The 22,500-nt window shown below is 44.2% G+C and overlaps 1 protein-coding gene across 1 annotated transcript; it reads left to right on the top strand.

Annotated features, from left to right (window-relative positions):
* Positions 1 to 4,819: 4,819 nt before the first annotated feature.
* On the top strand, positions 4,820 to 17,796 carry LOC135535272 (sodium/potassium-transporting ATPase subunit beta-233-like; the record flags this gene model as incomplete). Its single annotated transcript, XM_064961945.1, has 4 exons — positions 4,820 to 4,993; positions 8,489 to 8,679; positions 14,307 to 14,390; positions 14,698 to 17,796. Coding segments are annotated over 4 exons (710 nt in total), but the record flags the coding sequence as incomplete, so codon positions are not given.
* Positions 17,797 to 22,500: the final 4,704 nt, after the last annotated feature.

The raw sequence follows: 22,500 nt of genomic DNA, 5'->3' as shown, positions 1-22,500 counted from the left end.
CGTGACTGGAAGTGAAATCAACTTGACTGTGTTGAACATGTGACTCCCCATAAACCTATGACGTATGTTTTGAGTAGCATTAAGCTTTAAGACATGAACAGTTTGGTTTGCAGACACTGAATGAGGATTCATATTTGGATGTTGAGGAAAGAGCGTGGTTAAATAAACACAATGTCTCTCTCTCGCTGTGTTCATGCCACGCCTACTGTGACCCTGTAGTGTGCACCAGGGCTGTCAATCTGTGGAAAATTACTGCCACAGTTTACATAGAGTTCCCATCTGTAGAGGACTATTGAACACCGAAGGGGGCCGGGCTTTTATGATTTTATTAACCCAAAACGGAAAGGAAATTAATGGTTAACCATCATCATCTGAAAGAAAGTCAGTTAATTCAGGATTCTATAGGTTTGTTCCGTTGGTATGTCGTGTTTTGGAGGCTGGTACAACACAGTTTGCGTTTCAGTAGACCTTTGACGGGGCCATTTATAATCCTGTTAAGTGTCCTCTCCAGCCAGCAGGTCTCAACTCGGACTCCATACTGACGATTCATCAACTCATTCTATGGCTAGACCGGTATCTTCTCTCGGGATCTTTACTGCGGTCTGTCAGATTATGTAGAGCGCTTTTCACTTCACAGACAAAAATCACAAATCTCCTGACATGTCTCATCCATACTGACCCAGTGTGTTGTCTGTCATCCATACTGACCCAGTGTGTTGTCTGTCATCCATACTGGCCCAGTGTGTTGTCTGTCATCCATACTGACCCAGTGTGTTGTCTATCATCCATACTGACCCAGTGTGTTGTCTATCATCCATACTGACCCAGTGTGTTGTCTATCATCCATACTGACCCAGTGTGTTGTCTATCATCCATACTGACCCAGTGTGTTGTCTATCATCCATACTGACCCAGTGTGTTGTCTATCATCCATACTGACCCAGTGTGTTGTCTATCATCCATACTGACCCAGTGTGTTGTCTATCATCCATACTGACCCAGTGTGTTGTCTATCATCCATACTGGCCCAGTGTGTTGTCTATCATCCATACTGGCCCAGTGTGTTGTCTATCATCCATACTGACCCAGTGTGTTGTCTATCATCCATACTGACCCAGTGTGTTGTCTATCATCCATACTGACCCAGTGTGTTGTCTATCATCCATACTGACCCAGTGTGTTGTCTATCATCCATACTGACCCAGTGTGTTGTCTATCATCCATACTGACCCAGTGTGTTGTCTATCATCCATACTGACCCAGTGTGTTGTCTATCATCCATACTGACCCAGTGTGTTGTCTATCATCCATACTGACCCAGTGTGTTGTCTATCATCCATACTGACCCAGTGTGTTGTCTATCATCCATACTGACCCAGTGTGTTGTCTATCATCCATACTGACCCAGTGTGTTGTCTATCATCCATACTGACCCAGTGTGTTGTCTATCATCCATACTGACCCAGTGTGTTGTCTATCATCCATACTGACCCAGTGTGTTGTCTATCATCCATACTGACCCAGTGTGTTGTCTATCATCCATACTGACCCAGTGTGTTGTCTATCATCCATACTGACCCAGTGTGTTTTCTGTCATCCATACTGACCCAGTGTGTTGTCTATCATCCATACTGACCCAGTGTGTTGTCTATCATCCATACTGACCCAGTGTGTTGTCTATCATCCATACTGACCCTGTGTGTTGTCTATCATCCATACTGACCCAGTGTGTTGTCTATCATCCATACTGACCCAGTGTGTTGTCTATCATCCATACTGACCCAGTGTGTTGTCTATCATCCATACTGACCCAGTGTGTTGTCTATCATCCATACTGACCCAGTGTGTTTTCTGTCATCCATACTGACCCAGTGTGTTGTCTATCATCCATACTGACCCAGTGTGTTGTCTGTCATCCATGCTGACCCAGTGTGTTGTCTGTCATCCATACTGACCCAGTGTGTTGTCTATCATCCATACTGACCCAGTGTGTTGTCTATCATCCATGCTGACCCAGTGTGTTGTCTATCATCCATGCTGACCCTGTGTGTTGTCTATCATCCATGCTGACCCAGTGTGTTGTCTATCATCCATGCTGACCCAGTGTGTTGTCTATCATCCATACTGACCCTGTGTGTTGTCTATCATCCATACTGACCCTGTGTGTTGTCTATCATCCATACTGACCCAGTGTGTTGTCTATCATCCATACTGACCCTGTGTGTTGTCTATCATCCATGCTGACCCTGTGTGTTGTCTATCATCCATACTGACCCTGTGTGTTGTCTATCATCCATACTGACCCAGTGTGTTTTCTGTCATCCATACTGACCCAGTGTGTTGTCTATCATCCATACTGACCCAGTGTGTTGTCTGTCATCCATGCTGACCCAGTGTGTTGTCTGTCATCCATACTGACCCAGTGTGTTGTCTATCATCCATACTGACCCAGTGTGTTGTCTATCATCCATGCTGACCCAGTGTGTTGTCTATCATCCATGCTGACCCTGTGTGTTGTCTATCATCCATGCTGACCCAGTGTGTTGTCTATCATCCATGCTGACCCAGTGTGTTGTCTATCATCCATACTGACCCTGTGTGTTGTCTATCATCCATACTGACCCTGTGTGTTGTCTATCATCCATACTGACCCAGTGTGTTGTCTATCATCCATACTGACCCTGTGTGTTGTCTATCATCCATGCTGACCCAGTGTGTTGTCTATCATCCATACTGACCCTGTGTGTTGTCTATCATCCATACTGACCCAGTGTGTTGTCTATCATCCATACTGACCCTGTGTGTTGTCTATCATCCATACTGACCCAGTGTGTTGTCTATCTACAGGTCTATCATCCATACTGACCCAGTGTGTTGTCTATCATCCATACTGACCCTGTGTGTTGTCTATCATCCATACTGACCCTGTGTGTTGTCTATCATCCATGCTGACCCAGTGTGTTGTCTATCATCCATGCTGACCCTGTGTGTTGTCTATCATCCATGCTGACCCAGTGTGTTGTCTATCATCCATACTGACCCAGTGTGTTGTCTATCATCCATACTGACCCTGTGTGTTGTCTATCATCCATACTGACCCAGTGTGTTGTCTATCATCCATACTGACCCAGTGTGTTGTCTATCATCCATACTGACCCTGTGTGTTGTCTATCATCCATACTGACCCAGTGTGTTGTCTATCATCCATACTGACCCAGTGTGTTGTCTATCTACAGGTCTATCATCCATACTGACCCTGTGTGTTGTCTATCATCCATACTGACCCAGTGTGTTGTCTATCATCCATACTGACCCAGTGTGTTGTCTATCTACAGGTCTATCATCCATACTGACCCAGTGTGTTGTCTATCATCCATACTGACCCAGTGTGTTGTCTATCATCCATACTGACCCAGTGTGTTGTCTATCTACAGGTCTATCATCCATACTGACCCAGTGTGTTGTCTATCATCCATACTGACCCAGTGTGTTGTCTATCATCCATACTGACCCAGTATGTTGTCTATCATCCATACTGACCCAGTGTGTTGTCTATCTACAGGTCTATCATCCATACTGACCCAGTGTGTTGTCTATCTACAGGTCTATCATCCATACTGACCCAGTGTGTTGTCTATCATCCATACTGACCCAGTGTGTTGTCTATCTACAGGTCTATCATCCATACTGACCCAGTGTGTTGTCTATCATCCATACTGACCCAGTGTGTTGTCTATCTACAGGTCTATCATCCATACTGACCCAGTGTGTTGTCTATCATCCATACTGACCCAGTGTGTTGTCTATCTACAGGTCTATCATCCATACTGACCCAGTGTGTTGTCTATCATCCATACTGACCCAGTGTGTTGTCTATCATCCATACTGACCCAGTGTGTTGTCTATCTACAGGTCTATCATCCATACTGACCCAGTGTGTTGTCTATCTACAGGTCTGATCCCTGACCCAGTGTGTTGTCTATCTATCTATCATCTATACTGACCCAGTGTGTTGTCTATCATTCATACTGACCCAGTGTGTTATCTATCTACAGGTCTATCATCCATACTGACCCAGTGTGTTGTCTATCTACAGGTCTATCATCCATACTGACCCAGTGTGTTGTCTATCATCCATACTGACCCAGTGTGTTGTCTATCATCCATACTGACCCAGTGTGTTGTCTATCATCCATACTGACCCAGTGTGTTGTCTATCATCCATACTGACCCAGTGTGTTGTCTATCATCCATACTGACCCAGTGTGTTGTCTATCTACAGGTCTATCATCCATACTGACCCAGTGTGTTGTCTATCTACAGGTCTATCATCCATACTGACCCAGTGTGTTGTCTATCATCCATACTGACCCGGTGTGTTGTCTATCATCCATACTGACCCAGTGTGTTGTCTATCATCCATACTGACCCAGTGTGTTGTCTATCTACAGGTCTATCATCCATACTGACCCAGTGTGTTGTCTATCTACAGGTCTGTCATTCATACTGACCCAGTGTGTTGTCTATCTACAGGTCTATCATCCATACTGACCCAGTGTGTTGTCTATCTACAGGTCTATCATCCATACTGACCCAGTGTGTTGTCTATCTACAGGTCTATCATCCATACTGACCCAGTGTGTTGTCTATCATCCATACTGACCCGGTGTGTTGTCTATCTACAGGTCTATCATTCATACTGACCCAGTGTGTTGTCTATCTACAGGTCTATCATCCATACTGACCCAGTGTGTTGTCTATCTACAGGTCTATCATCCATACTGACCCAGTGTGTTGTCTGTCATCCATACTGACCCAGTGTGTTGTCTATCTACAGGTCTATCCCACACCCCCCGCTCTGAGAAGTTTGAGATCTCTTACAACGTCAACGATGTGGAGACGTATCTGAAATACACCAAGAGCATCAAGGACTTCCTGGAGATGTACGATGAGGAGAAGCAGACCGACCAGAACAAGTACGAAGACTGTGGAGGCAAGTACAGACTAGTAGAAACTAGTAGACACTAGTACAGACTAGTAGACACGGGTACAGACTAGTACAGACTAGTAGAAACTAGTAGACACTGTTACAGACTAGTACAGACTAGTATACACTGGTACAGACTAGTAGAAACTAGTAGACACTGGTACAGACTAGTAGACACGGGTACAGATTAGTAGACACTAGTACAGACTAGTAGAAACTACTAGCACAGACTACTAGACACGAGTAGAAACTAGTAGACACTAGTACAGACGAGTAGACACTAGTACAGCCTAGTAGACACTAGTACAGACTAGTATAAACTAGTAGAAACTAGTACAGACTAGTAGAAACTATTAGACACTAGTAGAAACTATTAGACACTAGTACAAACGAGTAGACACGAGTACAAACGAGTAGACACTAATACAAACGAGTAGACACTAGTACAAACTAGCAGACACTAGTACAAACTAGCTGACACTAGTAGACACTAGTACAGACTAGCTGACACTAGTAGACACTAGCACAGACTAGTAGACCCTGGTACAGACTAGTAGACCCTGGTACAGACTAGCAGACCCTGGTACAGACTAGCAGACCCTGGTACAGACTAGCAGACACTAGTACAGGCTAGCTGACACGAGTACAGACTAGTAGAAACTAGTTCAGACTAGTAGACCAGACCCTAGTACAGACTACTAGACCCTAGTACAGACTACTAGACACTAGTACAGACTAGTACAGACTAGTGGACACTAGCACAGACTAGCTGACACTAGCACAGACTAGCTGACACTAGTACAGGCTAGCTGACACTAGTACAGGCTAGCTGACACTAGTACAGGCTAGTTGACACTAGTACAGACTAGCTGACACTAGTACAGACTAGTAGAAACTAGTTCAGACTAGTAGACACTAGTACAGACTAGTAGACCCTGGTACAGACTAGTAGACCCTGGTACAGACTAGTAGACCCTGGTACAGACTAGTAGACCCTGGTACAGACTAGTAGACCCTGGTACAGACTAGTAGACCCTGGTACAGACTAGTAGACCCTGGTACAGACTAGTAGACCCTGGTACAGACTAGCAGACCCTGGTACAGACTAGCAGACCCTGGTACAGACTAGCAGACCCTGGTACAGACTAGTAGACCCTGGTACAGACTAGTAGACCCTGGTACAGACTAGCAGACCCTGGTACAGACTAGCAGACCCTGGTACAGACTAGTAGACCCTGGTACAGACTAGTAGACCCTGGTACAGACTAGCAGACCCTGGTACAGACTAGCAGACCCTGGTACAGACTAGCAGACCCTGGTACAGACTAGTAGACCCTGGTACAGACTAGTAGACCCTGGTACAGACTAGTAGACCCTGGTACAGACTAGCAGACCCTGGTACAGACTAGCAGACCCTGGTACAGACTAGTAGACCCTGGTACAGACTAGTAGACCCTGGTACAGACTAGCAGACCCTGGTACAGACTAGCAGACCCTGGTACAGACTAGCAGACCCTGGTACAGACTAGCAGACCCTGGTACAGACTAGCAGACCCTGGTACAGACTAGCAGACCCTGGTACAGACTAGCAGACACTAGTACAGGCTAGCAGACACTAGTACAGGCTAGCAGACACTAGTACAGACTAGCAGACCCTGGTACAGACTAGCAGACCCTGGTACAGACTAGTAGACCCTGGTACAGACTAGCAGACCCTGGTACAGACTAGCAGACACTAGCACAGACTAGCTGACACTAGCACAGGCTAGCTGACACTAGCACAGGCTAGCTGACACGAGTACAGACTAGCTGACACTAGTACAGGCTAGCTGACACGAGTACAGACTAGCTGACACTAGTACAGACTAGTAGAAACTAGTTCAGACTAGTAGACCCTAGTACAGACTACTAGACACTAGTACAGACTAGTACAGACTAGTGGACACTAGCACAGACTAGCTGACACTAGTACAGACTAGCTGACACTAGTACAGGCTAGCTGACACTAGTACAGGCTAGTTGACACTAGTACAGGCTAGTTGACACTAGTACAGGCTAGTACAGACTAGTGGACACTAGCACAGACTAGCTGACACTAGTACAGGCTAGCTGACACTAGTACAGGCTAGCTGACACTAGTACAGGCTAGCTGACACTAGTACAGGCTAGCTGACACTAGTACAGGCTAGCTGACACTAGTACAGGCTAGCTGACACTAGTACAGGCTAGTTGACACTAGTACAGGCTAGTTGACACTAGTACAGACTAGCTGACACTAGTACAGACTAGTAGAAACTAGTTCAGACTAGTAGACCCTGGTACAGACTACTGGACCCTGGTACAGACTAGTAGACCCTGGTACAGACTAGTAGACACTAGCGGACACTAATACAGCCTAGCAGAAACTAGTTCAGACTAGTAGAAACTTGTTCAGACTAGTAGACCCTGGTACAGACTAGTAGACCTTGGTACAAACTAGTAGACCCTAGTACAGACTAGTAGACCCTAGTACAGACTAGTAGACCCTGGTACAGACTAGTAGACCCTGGTACAGACTAGTAGACCCTAGAGGACACTAGTACAGACTAGTAGAAACTAGTTCAGACTAGTAGACCCTAGTACAGACTAGTAGACCCTAGTACAGACTAGTAGACCCTAGTACAGACTAGTAGACCCTAGTACAGACTAGTAGACCCTGGTACAGACTAGTAGACCCTGGTACAGACTAGTAGACCCTGGTACAGACTAGTAGACCTTGGTACAAACTAGTAGACCCTAGTACAGACTCGTAGAAACTAGTTCAGACTAGTAGACCCTAGGACAGACTCGTAGAAACTAGTTCAGACTAGTAGACCCTAGTACAGACTAGCAGACACTAGTACAGACTAGTACAGCCAAGTAGAAACTAGTTCAGACTAGTAGACCCTGGTACAGACTAGTACAGAGTAGTAGACCCTGGTACAGACTAGTTAGGGTTTAGTTATGCTGTGACTGGTGTATTAATGTACCCTGTTAGGGTTTAGTTATGCTGTGTCTGGGTTATTAATGTACCCTGTTAGGGTTTAGTTATGCTGTGTCTGGTGTATTAATGTACCCTGTTAGGGTTTAGTTATGCTGTGACTGGTGTATTAATGTACCCTGTTAGGGTTTAGTTATGCTGTGTCTGGTGTATTAATGTATTAATGTACCCTGTTAGGGTTTAGTTATGCTGTGTCTGGTGTATTAATGCATTAATGTACCCTGTTAGGGTTTAGTTATGCTGTGTCTGGGTTATTAATGTACCCTGTTAGGGTTTAGTTATGCTGTGTCTGGTGTATTAATGCATGAATGTACCCTGTTAGGGTTTAGTTATGCTGTGTCTGGTGTATTAATGCATTAATGTACCCTGTTAGGGTTTAGTTATGCTGTGTCTGGGTTATTAATGTACCCTGTTAGGGTTTAGTTACTGGTCTATATTGTCTGCTCAGGTGACTGATGTAATTGGTCTCTCTGTGCCTGTAGAATTACCTGAATCGTACAGGGACCGTGGTGAGCTGGAGAGTGACGCTGGAGTGAGGAAGGCCTGCAGGTTCAAGCGGACCTTGCTGGGACCCTGTGCTGGTCTGGATGGTCAAGATGAAAACTTTGGCTTCAAGGATGGGAAACCCTGTCTGATCGCCAAGCTCAACAGGATCATCAACTTCCGACCAAGGGTATGTCCACCTGCCCCACGCTAAACTAGTTTATACCATTGATTAAGCTTGGTTAAAGTAGAAGTCAAGTCTTGTGTAATTTGGTCAGCTGTGGGATTCACTTCTGGGTCCATACGTGTTCGATATTGAGAGTTCCAGCAAAAACAAAGTCTCTACCCTCGCAAGGAAACTCTCAGCCAAAAACAAAGTCTCTACCATCGCAAGGAAACTCTCAGCCAAAAACAAAGTCTCTACCATCGCAAGGAAACTCTCAGCCAAAAACAAAGTCTCTACCATCGCAAGGAAACTCTCAGCCAAAAACAAAGTCTCTACCCTCGCAAGGAAACTCTCAGCCAAAAACAAAGTCTCTACCCTCGCAAGGAAACTCTCAGCCAAAAACAAAGTCTCTACCCTCGCAAGGAAACTCTCAGCCAAAAACAAAGTCTCTACCCTCGCAAGGAAACTCTCAGCCAAAAACAAAGTCTCTACCCTCGCAAGGAAACTCTCAGCCAAAAACAAAGTCTCTACCCTCGCAAGGAAACTCTCAGCCAAAAACAAAGTCTCTACCCGCAAGGAAACTCTCAGCCAAAAACAAAGTCTCTACCCTCGCAAGGAAACTCTCAGCCAAAAACAAAGTCTCTACCATCGCAAGGAAACTCTCAGCCAAAAACAAAGTCTCTACCATCGCAAGGAAACTCTCAGCCAAAAACAAAGTCTCTACCATCGCAAGGAAACTCTCAGCCAAAAACAAAGTCTCTACCCTCGCAAGGAAACTCTCAGCCAAAAACAAAGTCTCTACCATCGCAAGGAAACTCTCAGCCAAAAACAAAGTCTCTACCCTCGCAAGGAAACTCTCAGCCAAAGCCCCACCCCCTTTATGATTCATGCCGGCGCACACCAAGCATTCAAGGTGATGCCGCCGTTTAAGCGCCGCCTTCGCCCATCTTGATACGTCTAGATAACCAGTGAGGAAAACCCCCAAAACTGAACAACTGCTGCTCGAACATGACGCGTCCCATTCAGTCCCGGAAGACTCTTCGGTCCACACGCAGAATAACCTTTTATTTATTGAAACACAGCCTGGATCAACAGACCCTCCAGACCTGAAACACAGCCTGGATCAACAGACCCTCCAGACCTGAAACACAGCCTGGATCTACAGACCCTCCAGACCTGAAACACAGCCTGGATCAACAGACCCTCCAGACCTGAAACACAGCCTGGATCAACAGACCCTCCAGACCTGAAACACAGCCTGGATCTACAGACCCTCCAGACCTGAAACACAGCCTGTATCAACAGACCCTCCAGACCTGAAACACAGCCTGTATCAGACCCTCCAGACCTGAAACACAGCCTGGATCAACAGACCCTCCAGACCTGAAACACAGCCTGGATCAACAGACCCTCCAGACCTGAAACACAGCCTGGATCTACAGACCCTCCAGACCTGAAACACAGCCTGGATCAACAGACCCTCCAGACCTGAAACACAGCCTGGATCAACAGACCCTCCAGACCTGAAACACAGCCTGGATCTACAGACCCTCCAGACCTGAAACACAGCCTGTATCAACAGACCCTCCAGACCTGAAACACAGCCTGTATCAGACCCTCCAGACCTGAAACACAGCCTGGATCAACAGACCCTCCAGACCTGAAACACAGCCTGGATCAACAGACCCTCCAGACCTGAAACACAGCCTGGATCAACAGACCCTCCAGACCTGAAACACAGCCTGGATCAACAGACCCTCCAGACCTGAAACAGCCTTAACCGTCTGTCAGGGTTAGGTTAATACGATAATGCTGTTGGGTCTGTCAGGGTTAGGTTAATACGATAATGCTGATTGGTCTGTCAGGGTTAGGTTAATACGATAATGCTGATTGGTCTGTCAGTGTTAGGTTAATACAATAATGCTGATTGGTCTGTCAGTGTTAGGTTAATACAATAATGCTGATTGGTCTGTCAGGGTTAGGTTAATACAATAATGCTGATTGGTCTGTCAGGGTTAGGTTAATACGATAATGCTGATCGGTCTGTCAGGGTTAGGTTAATACGATAATGCTGATTGGTCTGTCAGGGTTAGGTTAATACAATAATGCTGTTGGGTCTGTCAGGGTTAGGTTAATACGATAATGCTGATTGGTCTGTCAGGGTTAGGTTAATACGATAATGCTGATAGGTCTGTCAGGGTTAGGTTAATACGATAATGCTGATTGGTCTGTCAGGGTTAGGTTAATACAATAATGCTGATTGGTCTGTCAGGGTTAGGTTAATACAATAATGCTGTTGGGTCTGTCAGGGTTAGGTTAATACGATAATGCTGATTGGTCTGTTAGGGTTAGGTTAATACAATAATGCTGATTGGTCTGTCAGGGTTAGGTTAATACGATAATGCTGATTGGTCTGTCAGTGTTAGGTTAATACAATAATGCTGATTGGTCTGTCAGTGTTAGGTTAATACAATAATGCTGATTGGTCTGTCAGGGTTAGGTTAATACAATAATGCTGATTGGTCTGTCAGGGTTAGGTTAATACGATAATGCTGATCGGTCTGTCAGGGTTAGGTTAATACGATAATGCTGATTGGTCTGTCAGGGTTAGGTTAATACAATAATGCTGTTGGGTCTGTCAGGGTTAGGTTAATACGATAATGCTGATTGGTCTGTCAGGGTTAGGTTAATACGATAATGCTGATAGGTCTGTCAGGGTTAGGTTAATACGATAATGCTGATTGGTCTGTCAGGGTTAGGTTAATACAATAATGCTGATTGGTCTGTCAGGGTTAGGTTAATACAATAATGCTGTTGGGTCTGTCAGGGTTAGGTTAATACGATAATGCTGATTGGTCTGTTAGGGTTAGGTTAATACAATAATGCTGATTGGTCTGTCAGGGTTAGGTTAATACAATAATGCTGATTGGTCTGTCAGGGTTAGGTTAATACGATAATGCTGATTGGTCTGTCAGGGTTAGGTTAATACGATAATGCTGATTGGTCTGTCAGGGTTAGGTTAATACGATAATGCTGATTGGTCTGTCAGGGTTAGGTTAATACAATAATGCTGATTGGTCTGTCAGGGTTAGGTTAATACGATAATGCTGATTGGTCTGTCAGGGTTAGGCTAATACAATAATGCTGTTGGGTCTGTCAGGGTTAGGTTAATACGATAATGCTGTTGGGTCTGTCAGGGTTAGGTTAATACGATAATGCTGATTGGTCTGTCAGGGTTAGGTTAATACAATAATGCTGATTGGTCTGTCAGTGTTAGGTTAATACAATAATGCTGATTGGTCTGTCAGGGTTAGGTTAATACAATAATGCTGTTGGGTCTGTCAGGGTTAGGTTAATACAATAATGCTGATTGGTCTGTCAGTGTTAGGTTAATACGATAATGCTGATTGGTCTGTCAGGGTTAGGTTAATACGATAATGCTGTTGGGTCTGTCAGGGTTAGGTTAATACAATAATGCTGATTGGTCTGTCAGTGTTAGGTTAATACGATAATGCTGATTGGTCTGTCAGGGTTAGGTTAATACAATAATGCTGATTGGTCTGTCAGTGTTAGGTTAATACAATAATGCTGATTGGTCTGTCAGGGTTAGGTTAATACAATAATGCTGTTGGGTCTGTCAGGGTTAGGTTAATACAATAATGCTGTTGGGTCTGTCAGGGTTAGGTTAATACGATAATGCTGTTGGGTCTGTCAGGGTTAGGTTAATACAATAATGCTGATTGGTCTGTCAGGGTTAGGCTAATACAATAATGCTGCTGGGTCTGTCAGGGTTAGGTTAATACGATAATGCTGATTGGTCTGTCAGGGTTAGGTTAATACGATAATGCTGATGGGTCTGTCAGGGTTAGGTTAATACAATAATGCTGATTGGTCTGTCAGGGTTAGGTTAATACAATAATGCTGATTGGTCTGTCAGGGTTAGGTTAATACAATAATGCTGTTGGGTCTGTCAGGGTTAGGTTAATACGATAATGCTGATTGGTCTGTCAGGGTTAGGTTAATATGATAATGCTGATTGGTCTGTCAGGGTTAGGTTAATACGATAATGCTGTTGGGTCTGTCAGGGTTAGGTTAATACAATAATGCTGATTGGTCTGTCAGGGTTAGGCTAATACAATAATGCTGCTGGGTCTGTCAGGGTTAGGTTAATACGATAATGCTGATTGGTCTGTCAGGGTTAGGTTAATACGATAATGCTGATTGGTCTGTCAGGGTTAGGTTAATACGATAATGCTGATTGGTCTGTCAGGGGTAGGTTAATACGATAATGCTGATTGGTCTGTCAGGGGTAGGGCAATACGATAATGCTGATTGGTCTGCCAGGGTTAGGTTAATACGATAATGCTAATTGCCCTGTCAGAGTTAGGTTAATACGATAATGCTGATTGGTCTGTCAGGGTTAGGTTAATACGATAATGCTAATTGGTCTGTCAGAGTTAGGTTAATACGATAATGCTGCTGGGTCTGCCAGGGTTAGGTTAATACAATAATGCTGATTGGTCTGTCAGGGTTAGGTTAATACGATAATGCTGATTGGTCTGTCAGGGTTAGGTTAATACGATAATGCTGATTGGTCCGTCAGGGTTAGGGCAATACGATAATGCTGATTGGTCTGTCAGGGTTAGGTTAATACGACAATGCTAATTGGTCTGTCAGAGTTAGGTTAATACAATAATGCTGCTGGGTCTGCCAGGGTTAGGTTAATATGATAATGCTGATTGGTCTGCCAGGGTTAGGTTAATACGATAATGCTGATTGGTCTGTCAGGGTTAGGTTAATACGATAATGCTGATTGGTCTGTCAGGGTTAGGTTAATACAATAATGCTGATTGGTCTGTCAGGGTTAGGTTAATACGATAATGCTGCTTGGTCTGTCAGGGTTAGGTTAATACAATAATGCTGTTGGGTCTGTCAGGGTTAGGTTAATACAATAATGCTGATTGGTCTGTCAGGGTTAGGCTAATACAATAATGCTGATTGGTCTGTCAGGGTTAGGTTAATACGATAATGCTGATTGGTCTGTCAGGGTTAGGTTAATACGATAATGCTGATTGGTCTGTCAGGGTTAGGTTAATACGATAATGCTGATTGGTCTGTCAGGGTTAGGTTAATACGATAATGCTGATTGGTCTGTCTGGGTTAGGTTAATACGATAATGCTGATTGGTCCTTCAGGGTAGGTTAATACGATAATGCTGATTGGTCTGTCAGGGTTAGGTTAATACGATAATGCTGATTGGTCTGTCAGGGTTAGGTTAATACGATAATGCTGATTGGTCTGTCAGGGTTAGGTTAATACGATAATGCTGATTGGTCTGTCAGGGTTAGGTTAATACGATAATGCTGATTGGTCTGTCAGGGTTAGGTTAATACGATAATGCTGATTGGTCCTTCAGGGTTAGGTTAATACGATCATGCTGATTGGTCTGTCAGGGTTAGGTTAATACGATAATGCTGATCGGTCTGTCAGGGTTAGGTTAATACGATCATGCTGATTGGTCTGTCAGGGTTAGGTTAATACGATAATGCTGATCGGTCTGTCAGGGTTAGGTTAATACGATAATGCTGATTGGTCTGTCAGGGTTAGGTTAATACGATAATGCTGATTGGTCTGTCTGGGTTTTGTTTCAGCCTCCAACCAACAATGCCTCCGTCCCTGAAGCCGGCCAGAGCAGAGTCCAGACCAATGTTATCCCCATCCACTGTCAGAACAAGGTACGCCTCGCACGGGACTGGGAAGCATATCATATAGACGGCATCCAAAATGGCACCCTTTCCCCTATATAGTGCACTGTCATTTTGACCAGGGCCAATAGGGTTCTGGTCAAAAGGGTGCCATTTCTGATACAACCATACAATTAACTTGTTTGTTCCCTTACATCACGCTGTCAGGGATAAATGCTATGCTTGTTCTCTGCATGTGCTTTTTAGTCCTGCTAGATTTAGGCTATATTCAATTGTAATATAGAACTAGATTATACCTTAGGAAAAAGATCCAACACTGTGATGTCATTCTCCACAGAGAGAGGAGGATGCTAGCAAGATTGGTGAGATCAAGTACTATGGCATGGGCATGGGGTTCCCCCTCCAGTACTACCCCTACTATGGCAAGCTGCTGCACCCCAATTACCTACAACCTCTGGTGGCCATCCAGTTTACCAACCTCACCTTCAACGAGGAGCTGCGTCTTGAGTGCAAAGTGTATGGAGCGAACATTGACTACAGCGAGAAAGATCGCTACCAAGGACGATTTGACGTTAAGTTCACCATCACCAATTCATGACCTCAGAAAAACACACTGTTATCTTCCCACATTTCAAAACAAGATGATTTAGAAAAAAAAAAATAGTTATATTAAAAACACGACTAGTCTTGGAACAAACTTTAATAATATACTTGACCTAGAGTCAATCTGTGTACACTACACTGGCTTTTCTGCATAATGTCTAGGGTTAGAATGTACACTACACTGGCTTCCTGCATAATGTCTAGGGTTAGAATGTACTTTACAGGAAGAGTAGCAATAGCAACATATTTATTCTACTGTAAATGAGAAGTCCCTGAGCCATGGGACATGTTCATCTCTTACTGTAAATTGCAATTCCACTACTGATATGTAGCGAGCAGTGTTTCTGTCTGTCCCCCCCAAGTATTCTGCCTAATGTGGTTTCTATATATGTTTGGAGTGTCCAGTACAGTAGTGGCATACAGTGGTCCTTTCCAAGCCATGTTGTAATTTCTGTTGTCTTATGTCAGCCAGCTTTAGTGGTCCAAGGTGTGTTTGTGTTTTAATGTGAGTGTGTGGATATGTGTTAATGTGCTCTTACTAACTGAAAATACTGGCATGGTACGCTCTGATCTCCAAGTCTGTCAGTAAACGGATGCACTCCCTGGAATGCTTTTCCTGTGTCTTCTTCAGTTGATTGTGGGACAATATTTCTACATTACTCTTTTTCTTTTTGCATCAACTTTAATATGGGACAGAGGGTTTAATGAAATGTCTTGTTTGATAGTCCTCTCTCTATGTTCGATGCTTCTCCTCCTCTCTCTATGTTCAATGCTTCTCCTCCTCTCTCTATGTTCAATGCTTCTCCTCCTCTCTCTATGTTCAATGCTTCTCCTCTCTCTATGTTCAATGCTTCTCCTCCTCTCTCTATGTTCAATGCTTCTCCTCCTCTCTCGATGTTCAATGCTTCTCCTCCTCCTCTCTCGATGTTCAATGCTTCTCCTCCTCCCCTCTATGTTCAATGCTTCTCCTCCTCCTCCTCTCTATGTTCAATGCTTCTCCTCCTCTTCCTCTCTATGTTCAATGCTTCTCCTCCTCTTCCTCTCTATGTTCAATGCTTCTCCTCCTCTTCCTCTCTATGTTCAATGCTTCTCCTCCTCTTCCTCTCTATGTTCAATGCTTCTCCTCCTCTTCCTCTCTGTTCAATGCTTCTACTCCTCTTCCTCTCTATGTTCAATGCTTCTACTCCTCTTCCTCTCTATGTTCAATGCTTCTCCTCCTCTTCCTCTCTATGTTCAATGCTTCTCCTCCTCTTCCTCTCTATGTTCAATGCTTCTCCTCCTCTTCCTCTCTATGTTCAATGCTTCTCCTCCTCTTCCTCTCTATGTTCAATGCTTCTCCTCCTCTTCCTCTCTATGTTCAATGCTTCTCCTCCTCTTCCTCTCTATGTTCAATGCTTCTCATCCTCTTCCTCTCTATGTTCAATGCTTCTCCTCCTCCTCTCTGTTCAATGCTTCTCCTCCTCCTCTATGTTCAATGCTTCTCCTCCTCTTCCTCTCTATGTTCAATGCTTCTCCTCCTCTCTCTATGTTCAATGCTTCTCCTCCTCTCTCTATGTTCAATGCTTCTCCTCCTCTCTGTATGTTCAATGCTTCTCCTCCTCCTCCTCTATGTTCAATGCTTCTCCTCCTCCTCCTCTATGTTCAATGCTTCTCCTCCTCCTCTCTATGTTCAATGCTTCTCCTCCTCCTCTCTATGTTCAATGCTTCTCCTCCTCCTCCTCTATGTTCAATGCTTCTCCTCCTCTTCCTCTCTATGTTCAATGCTTCTCATCCTCCTCTATGTTCAATGCTTCTCCTCCTCTTCCTCTATGTTCAATGCTTCTCCTCTCTCTATGTTCAATGCTTCTCCTCCTCCTCTCTATGGTCAATGCTTCTCCTCCTCTTCCTCTCTATGTTCAATGCTTCTCCCCTTCCTCTCAATGTTCAATGCTTCTCCTCCTCTTCCTCAATGTTCAATGCTTCTCCTCCTCTTCCTCAATGTTCAATGCTTCTCCTCCTCTTCCTCAATGTTCAAGGCTTCTCCTCCTCTTCCTCTCTATGTTCAAGGCTTCTCCTCTTCCTCTCTATGTTCAAGGCTTCTCTTCCTCTCTATGTTCAAGGCTTCTCCTCCTCTTCCTCTATGTTCAATGCTTCTCCTCCTCTTCCTCTCTATGTTCAATGCTTCTCCTCCTCTTCCTCTCTATGTTCAATGCTTCTCCTCCTCTTCCTCTCTATGTTCAATGCTTCTCCTCCTCTTCCTCTCTATGTTCAATGCTTCTCCTCCTCTTCCTCTCTATGTTCAATGCTTCTCCTCCTCTTCCTCTCTATGTTCAATGCTTCTCCTCCTCTTCCTCTCTATGTTCAATGCTTCTCCTCCTCTTCCTCTCTATGTTCAATGCTTCTCCTCCTCTTCCTCTCTATGTTCAATGCTTCTCCTCCTCCTCCTCCTCCATGTAGTCTAGAGCAGTGTTCTGTGTCCTGCAGCAGGCAGGGAAGACTATCTTCCTTCCTCCTCCATGGAAACACTGACAGCAACTGTGTTTTTAAAACCAACCCTTTTATTTGCTGGAGACATCACATGACGTGGTGTAACTTTCTAATGAATGTTAGTCATTTTCATGGTGGAAGAGTTTTATATTTATGCAGTTGTACAATTTTTTTCCCGCAGGAAAAAGTGTAATGTATGGATCCGATACCAAAGTCGCTGGTCAAAAAGTTAGAGTATCAGAAGCAATGCAGTACCCTGTGTAATAGGAGGTTTTGTTGGTGTAAAAGTGATCAATGTTGAACATCCGGACACTCGTCAGGAGTCCATCTGGGTAAGATCGTAAAGACAAATAAATGGAGAAATTATTCTGTGGTCAATGTCTCTTTTATTTCAGTACATACTCATAGAAATGGAATGTGTTTTTGTGTAAAATAATAGACTTCATCCATCCAAAATCTTGAAGAAATATTGGACCTGTTGAAAGGAAAAATGAACAATTATGAATCTCTGAAATGACAGTTCTCCTGAAATCCTAGTTTAGAAACAGGCTTCCTGTAACTAAAATATTACATTGACAGGTTTTTAAAATGATGTGGCCTATCCCAGACAGCATATGCCTCTAGGTTGAGTTATAGTAAGAAGTAGGGAGAACGTGGCTTCTGAACGTGTTGAACAACGTGTTGACAGCTCTGAGTAACAACGTGTTGAAAGTGTTGAGTAACAACGTGTTGACAGCGCTGAGTAACAACGTGTTGACAGCGCTGAGTAACAACGTGTTGACAGTGTTGAGTAACAACGTGTTGACAGCGCTGAGTAACAACGTGTTGACAGCGCTGAGTAACAACGTGTTGACAGTGTTGAGTAACAACGTGTTGACAGCGCTGAGTAACAACGTGTTGACAGTGCTGAGTAACAACGTGTTGACAGCGCTGAGTAACAACGTGTTGACAGCGCTGAGTAACAACGTGTTGACAGCGCTGAGTAACAACGTGTTGACAGTGCTGAGTAACAACGTGTTGACAGCGCTGAGTAACAACGTGTTGAACAACGTGTTGACAGTGATGAGTAACAACGTGTTGACAGTGCTGAGTAACAACGTGTTGACAGTGCTGAGTAACAACGTGTTGACAGCGCTGAGTAACAACGTGTTGAGTAACAACGTGTTGACAACGCTGAGTAACAACGTGTTGACAGCGTTGAGTAACAACGTGATGAGTAACAACGTGTTGACAGTGTGAGTAACAACGTGTTGACAGTTCTGAGTAACAACGTGTTGACAGCGCTGAGTAACAACGTGTTGACAGCGCTGAGTAACAACGTGCTGAGTAACAACGTGTTGACAGCGCTGAGTAACAACGTGTTGACAGCACTGAGTAACAACGTGTTGACAGCACTGAGTAACAACGTGCTGAGTAACAACGCGTTGACAGCGCTGAGTAACAACGTGTTGACAGTGATGAGTAACAACGTGTTGACAGCAATGAGTAACAACGTGTTGACAGCACTGAGTAACAACGTGCTGAGTAACAACGTGTTGACAGCGATGAGTAACAACGTGTTGACAGCACTGAGTAACAACGTGTTGAGTAACAACGTGTTGACAGCGATGAGTAACAACGTGTTGACAGCGCTGAGTAACAACGTGTTGAGTAACAACGTGTTGACAGCACTGAGTAACAACGTGTTGAGTAACAACGTGTTGACAGCGCTGAGTAACAACGTGTTGACAGCGATGAGTAACAACGTGTTGAGTAACAACGTGTTGAGTAACAACGTGTTGACAGTAACGTGTTGACTGTAACAACGCGTGTTGAACAGAGTAACAACGTGTTGACAGCGCTGAGTAACAACGTGTTGAGTAACAACGTGACAGCTGAGTAACAACGTGTTGACAGTGTTGAGTAACAACGCGTGTTGACAGTGTTGAGTAACAGCGTGAGTAACAGCGTGTTGACAGCGCTGAGTAACAACGTGTTGACAGCTGCTGAGTAACAACGCGTGTTGACAGCTGAGTAACAACGTGTTGACAGCTCTGAGTAACAACGTGTTGACAGCTCTGAGTAACAACGTGTTGACAGCGCTGAGTAACAACGTGTTGACAGTGATGAGTAACAACGTGTTGACAGCGCTGAGTAACAACGTGTTGACAGTGCTGAGTAACAACGTGTTGACAGCGCTGAGTAACAACGTGTTGACAGTGCTGAGTAACAACGTGTTGACAACGCTGAGTAACAACGTGTTGACAGCGTTGAGTAACAACGTGTTGACAGTGTGAGTAACAACGTGTTGACAGTGATGAGTAACAACGTGTTGACAGTGATGAGTAACAACGTGATGAGTAACAACGTGTTGACAGTGAGTAACAACGTGTTGACAGCGCTGAGTAACAACGTGTTGAGTAACAACGTGACAGTTGACAGCTCTGAGTAACAACGTGTTGACAGTAACAGCGTGTTGACAACGTTGACAGTGTTGAGTAACAACGTGTTGACAGTGTTGAGTAACAACGTGTTGACAGTGTTGAGTAACAACGTGTTGACAGTGTTGAGTAACAACGTGTTGACAGTGCTGACAGCGCTGAGTAACAACGTGTTGACAGCGTGAGTAACAGCGTGTTGACAGTGCTGAGTAACAACGTGTTGACAACGTGATGAGTAACAGCGTGTTGACAGCGTAACAACGCGTGTTGACAGTGAGTAACAACGCGTGTTGACAGTGATGAGTAACAACGTGATGAGTAACAACGTGTTGACAGTGAGTAACAACGCGTGTTGACAGTGCTGAGTAACAACGTGTTGAGTAACAACGTGTTGACAGCTGGAGTAACAACGCGTGTTGACAGCTCTGAGTAACAAACGTGTTGACAGCTCTGAGTAACAGCGTGTTGACAGCTCTGAGTAACAACGTGTTGACAGTGTTGAGTAACAACGTGTTGACAGTGTTGAGTAACAACGTGTTGACAGTGCTGAGTAACAACGTGTTGACAGTGCTGAGTAACAACGTGTTGACAGTGCTGAGTAACAACGTGTTGACAGTGCTGAGTAACAACGTGTTGACAGCGCTGAGTAACAACGTGTTGACAGCGCTGAGTAACAACGTGTTGACAGCGTTGAGTAACAACGTGTTGACAGTGATGAGTAACAACGTGTTGACAGTGATGAGTAACAACGTGATGAGTAACAACGTGTTGACAGTGTGAGTAACAACGTGTTGACAGCTGAGTAACAACGTGTTGAGTAACAACGTGTTGACAGCGCTGAGTAACAACGTGTTGACAGCACTGAGTAACAACGTGTTGACAGCACTGAGTAACAACGTGTTGACAGCACTGAGTAACAACGTGTTGACAGCGCTGAGTAACAACGTGTTGACAGCACTGAGTAACAACGTGTTGACAGCACTGAGTAACAACATGTTGACAGCACTGAGTAACAACATGTTGACAGCACTGAGTAACAACGTGTTGACAGCACTGAGTAACAACATGTTGACAGCACTGAGTAACAACGTGTTGACCGCACTGAGTAACAACATGTTGACAGCACTGAGTAACGTGTTGACAGCACTGAGTAACAACATGTTGACAGCACTGAGTAACGTGTTGACAGCACTGAGTAACAACTCAAACATGAAGTTCCTCATTAAAACAGCAGTGTTGTGATGTATTCCTTGAGTCTCTCTCTATAACACGGTTTTAAAAGTTGTGAAATCTCACAGTAACGACGTCTCTTTAAAGGTTTCTATTTACAGTCTATGGTTCAAGGAAACTGTGCAGACATGGTGATCTGAGCTATCTGATTGGCCAGCGGTAGGTGAACTTTACTTGCTCTCTGGGCATGCTGGGTAGTCAAGAGTTCTTCTTTCAGATACAGGAAATGAGGGCTGGACGATATGGCCAAAATATCATATAATTTGATGTTTTTGCTTTATGAGTAGTGTCTGACACGAGGGTGGCAACACATATATATATATTCTAAGTGATTTTCAATGGGTTTTTCTCCATTCTGATTGCTTTATACTGTTCAATTCAACTTCAACCTCAAATTATTTCCTGCAAATCCATTTCTGCATTTCCTGCAGTCATTTGAGATCATTTCCACACTGCCACGATATGAACAAAAAATACTAAGGCCTTTTTAACCAAATGTTGCAATTGCGATTTAGATTAAAACACTTGGGTGAACTTTTGGAATCATGGCAATACAATGTTTATTATAATTCAAGTTAGAATATGAATACAGTGTTTGACATAACAACGAATGAAAATGCCATGGACAGGTTAGGAACCACAGTGATGGTCAGTGTTTCCTAGGGGGACCCTATAATCTTTGGCTACATTACATCTTTATTCATATAGCCAACATGTTCATTCTTTGCCAATTCCTCTTTGATTTAGAAGATACTGTTGCACAAACAACATGCTGATTTGGGCCTCCACCGGTACAGGTGTCAGGCTGTACTAGCGAGCTACGTTTGCTCTGACTCAGTACTTTTATTAGCTAGTTAGCGTTAGTAGCTAACGCGATTCAGCTTTAACTTGCTAAGAAAATACAGGCTAGCAGTTTGCAGACGTAAGAAACACAAGCTAATATTGTAATTATAGAACGCTTGTGGATTTATATTAAGATCAAAGTGGAAACAATATCGTTGTCATTGTTCCATGTGCTGCAGTGACCATGCAGACTGAACACAAGTGTCTCCATGTGCTGCAGTGACCATGCAGACTGAACACAAGTGTCTCTATGTGCTGCAGTGACCATGCAGACTGAACACAAGTGTCTCTATGTGCTGCAGTGACCATGCAGACTGAACACAAGTGTCTCTATGTGCTGCAGTGACCATGCAGACTGAACACAAGTGTCTCTATGTGCTGCAGTGACCATGCAGACTGAACACAAGTGTCTCTATGTGCTGCAGTGACCATGCAGACTGAACACAAGTGTCTCTATGTGCTGCAGTGACCATGCAGACTGAACACAAGTGTCTCGTGGTCAAGCAACAACAAATGTGCTCCTTGAGTGACGGGGGGAGGGACTAAGTCTGTGTGTAAAGCCTATAGCAGTATGTTAT

Source organism: Oncorhynchus masou, unplaced genomic scaffold, assembly GCF_036934945.1.
Source record: "Oncorhynchus masou masou isolate Uvic2021 unplaced genomic scaffold, UVic_Omas_1.1 unplaced_scaffold_4690, whole genome shotgun sequence".
NCBI classification, from domain to species: domain Eukaryota; kingdom Metazoa; phylum Chordata; class Actinopteri; order Salmoniformes; family Salmonidae; genus Oncorhynchus; species Oncorhynchus masou.
This window is presented reverse-complemented; position numbering and strand designations above follow the sequence as displayed.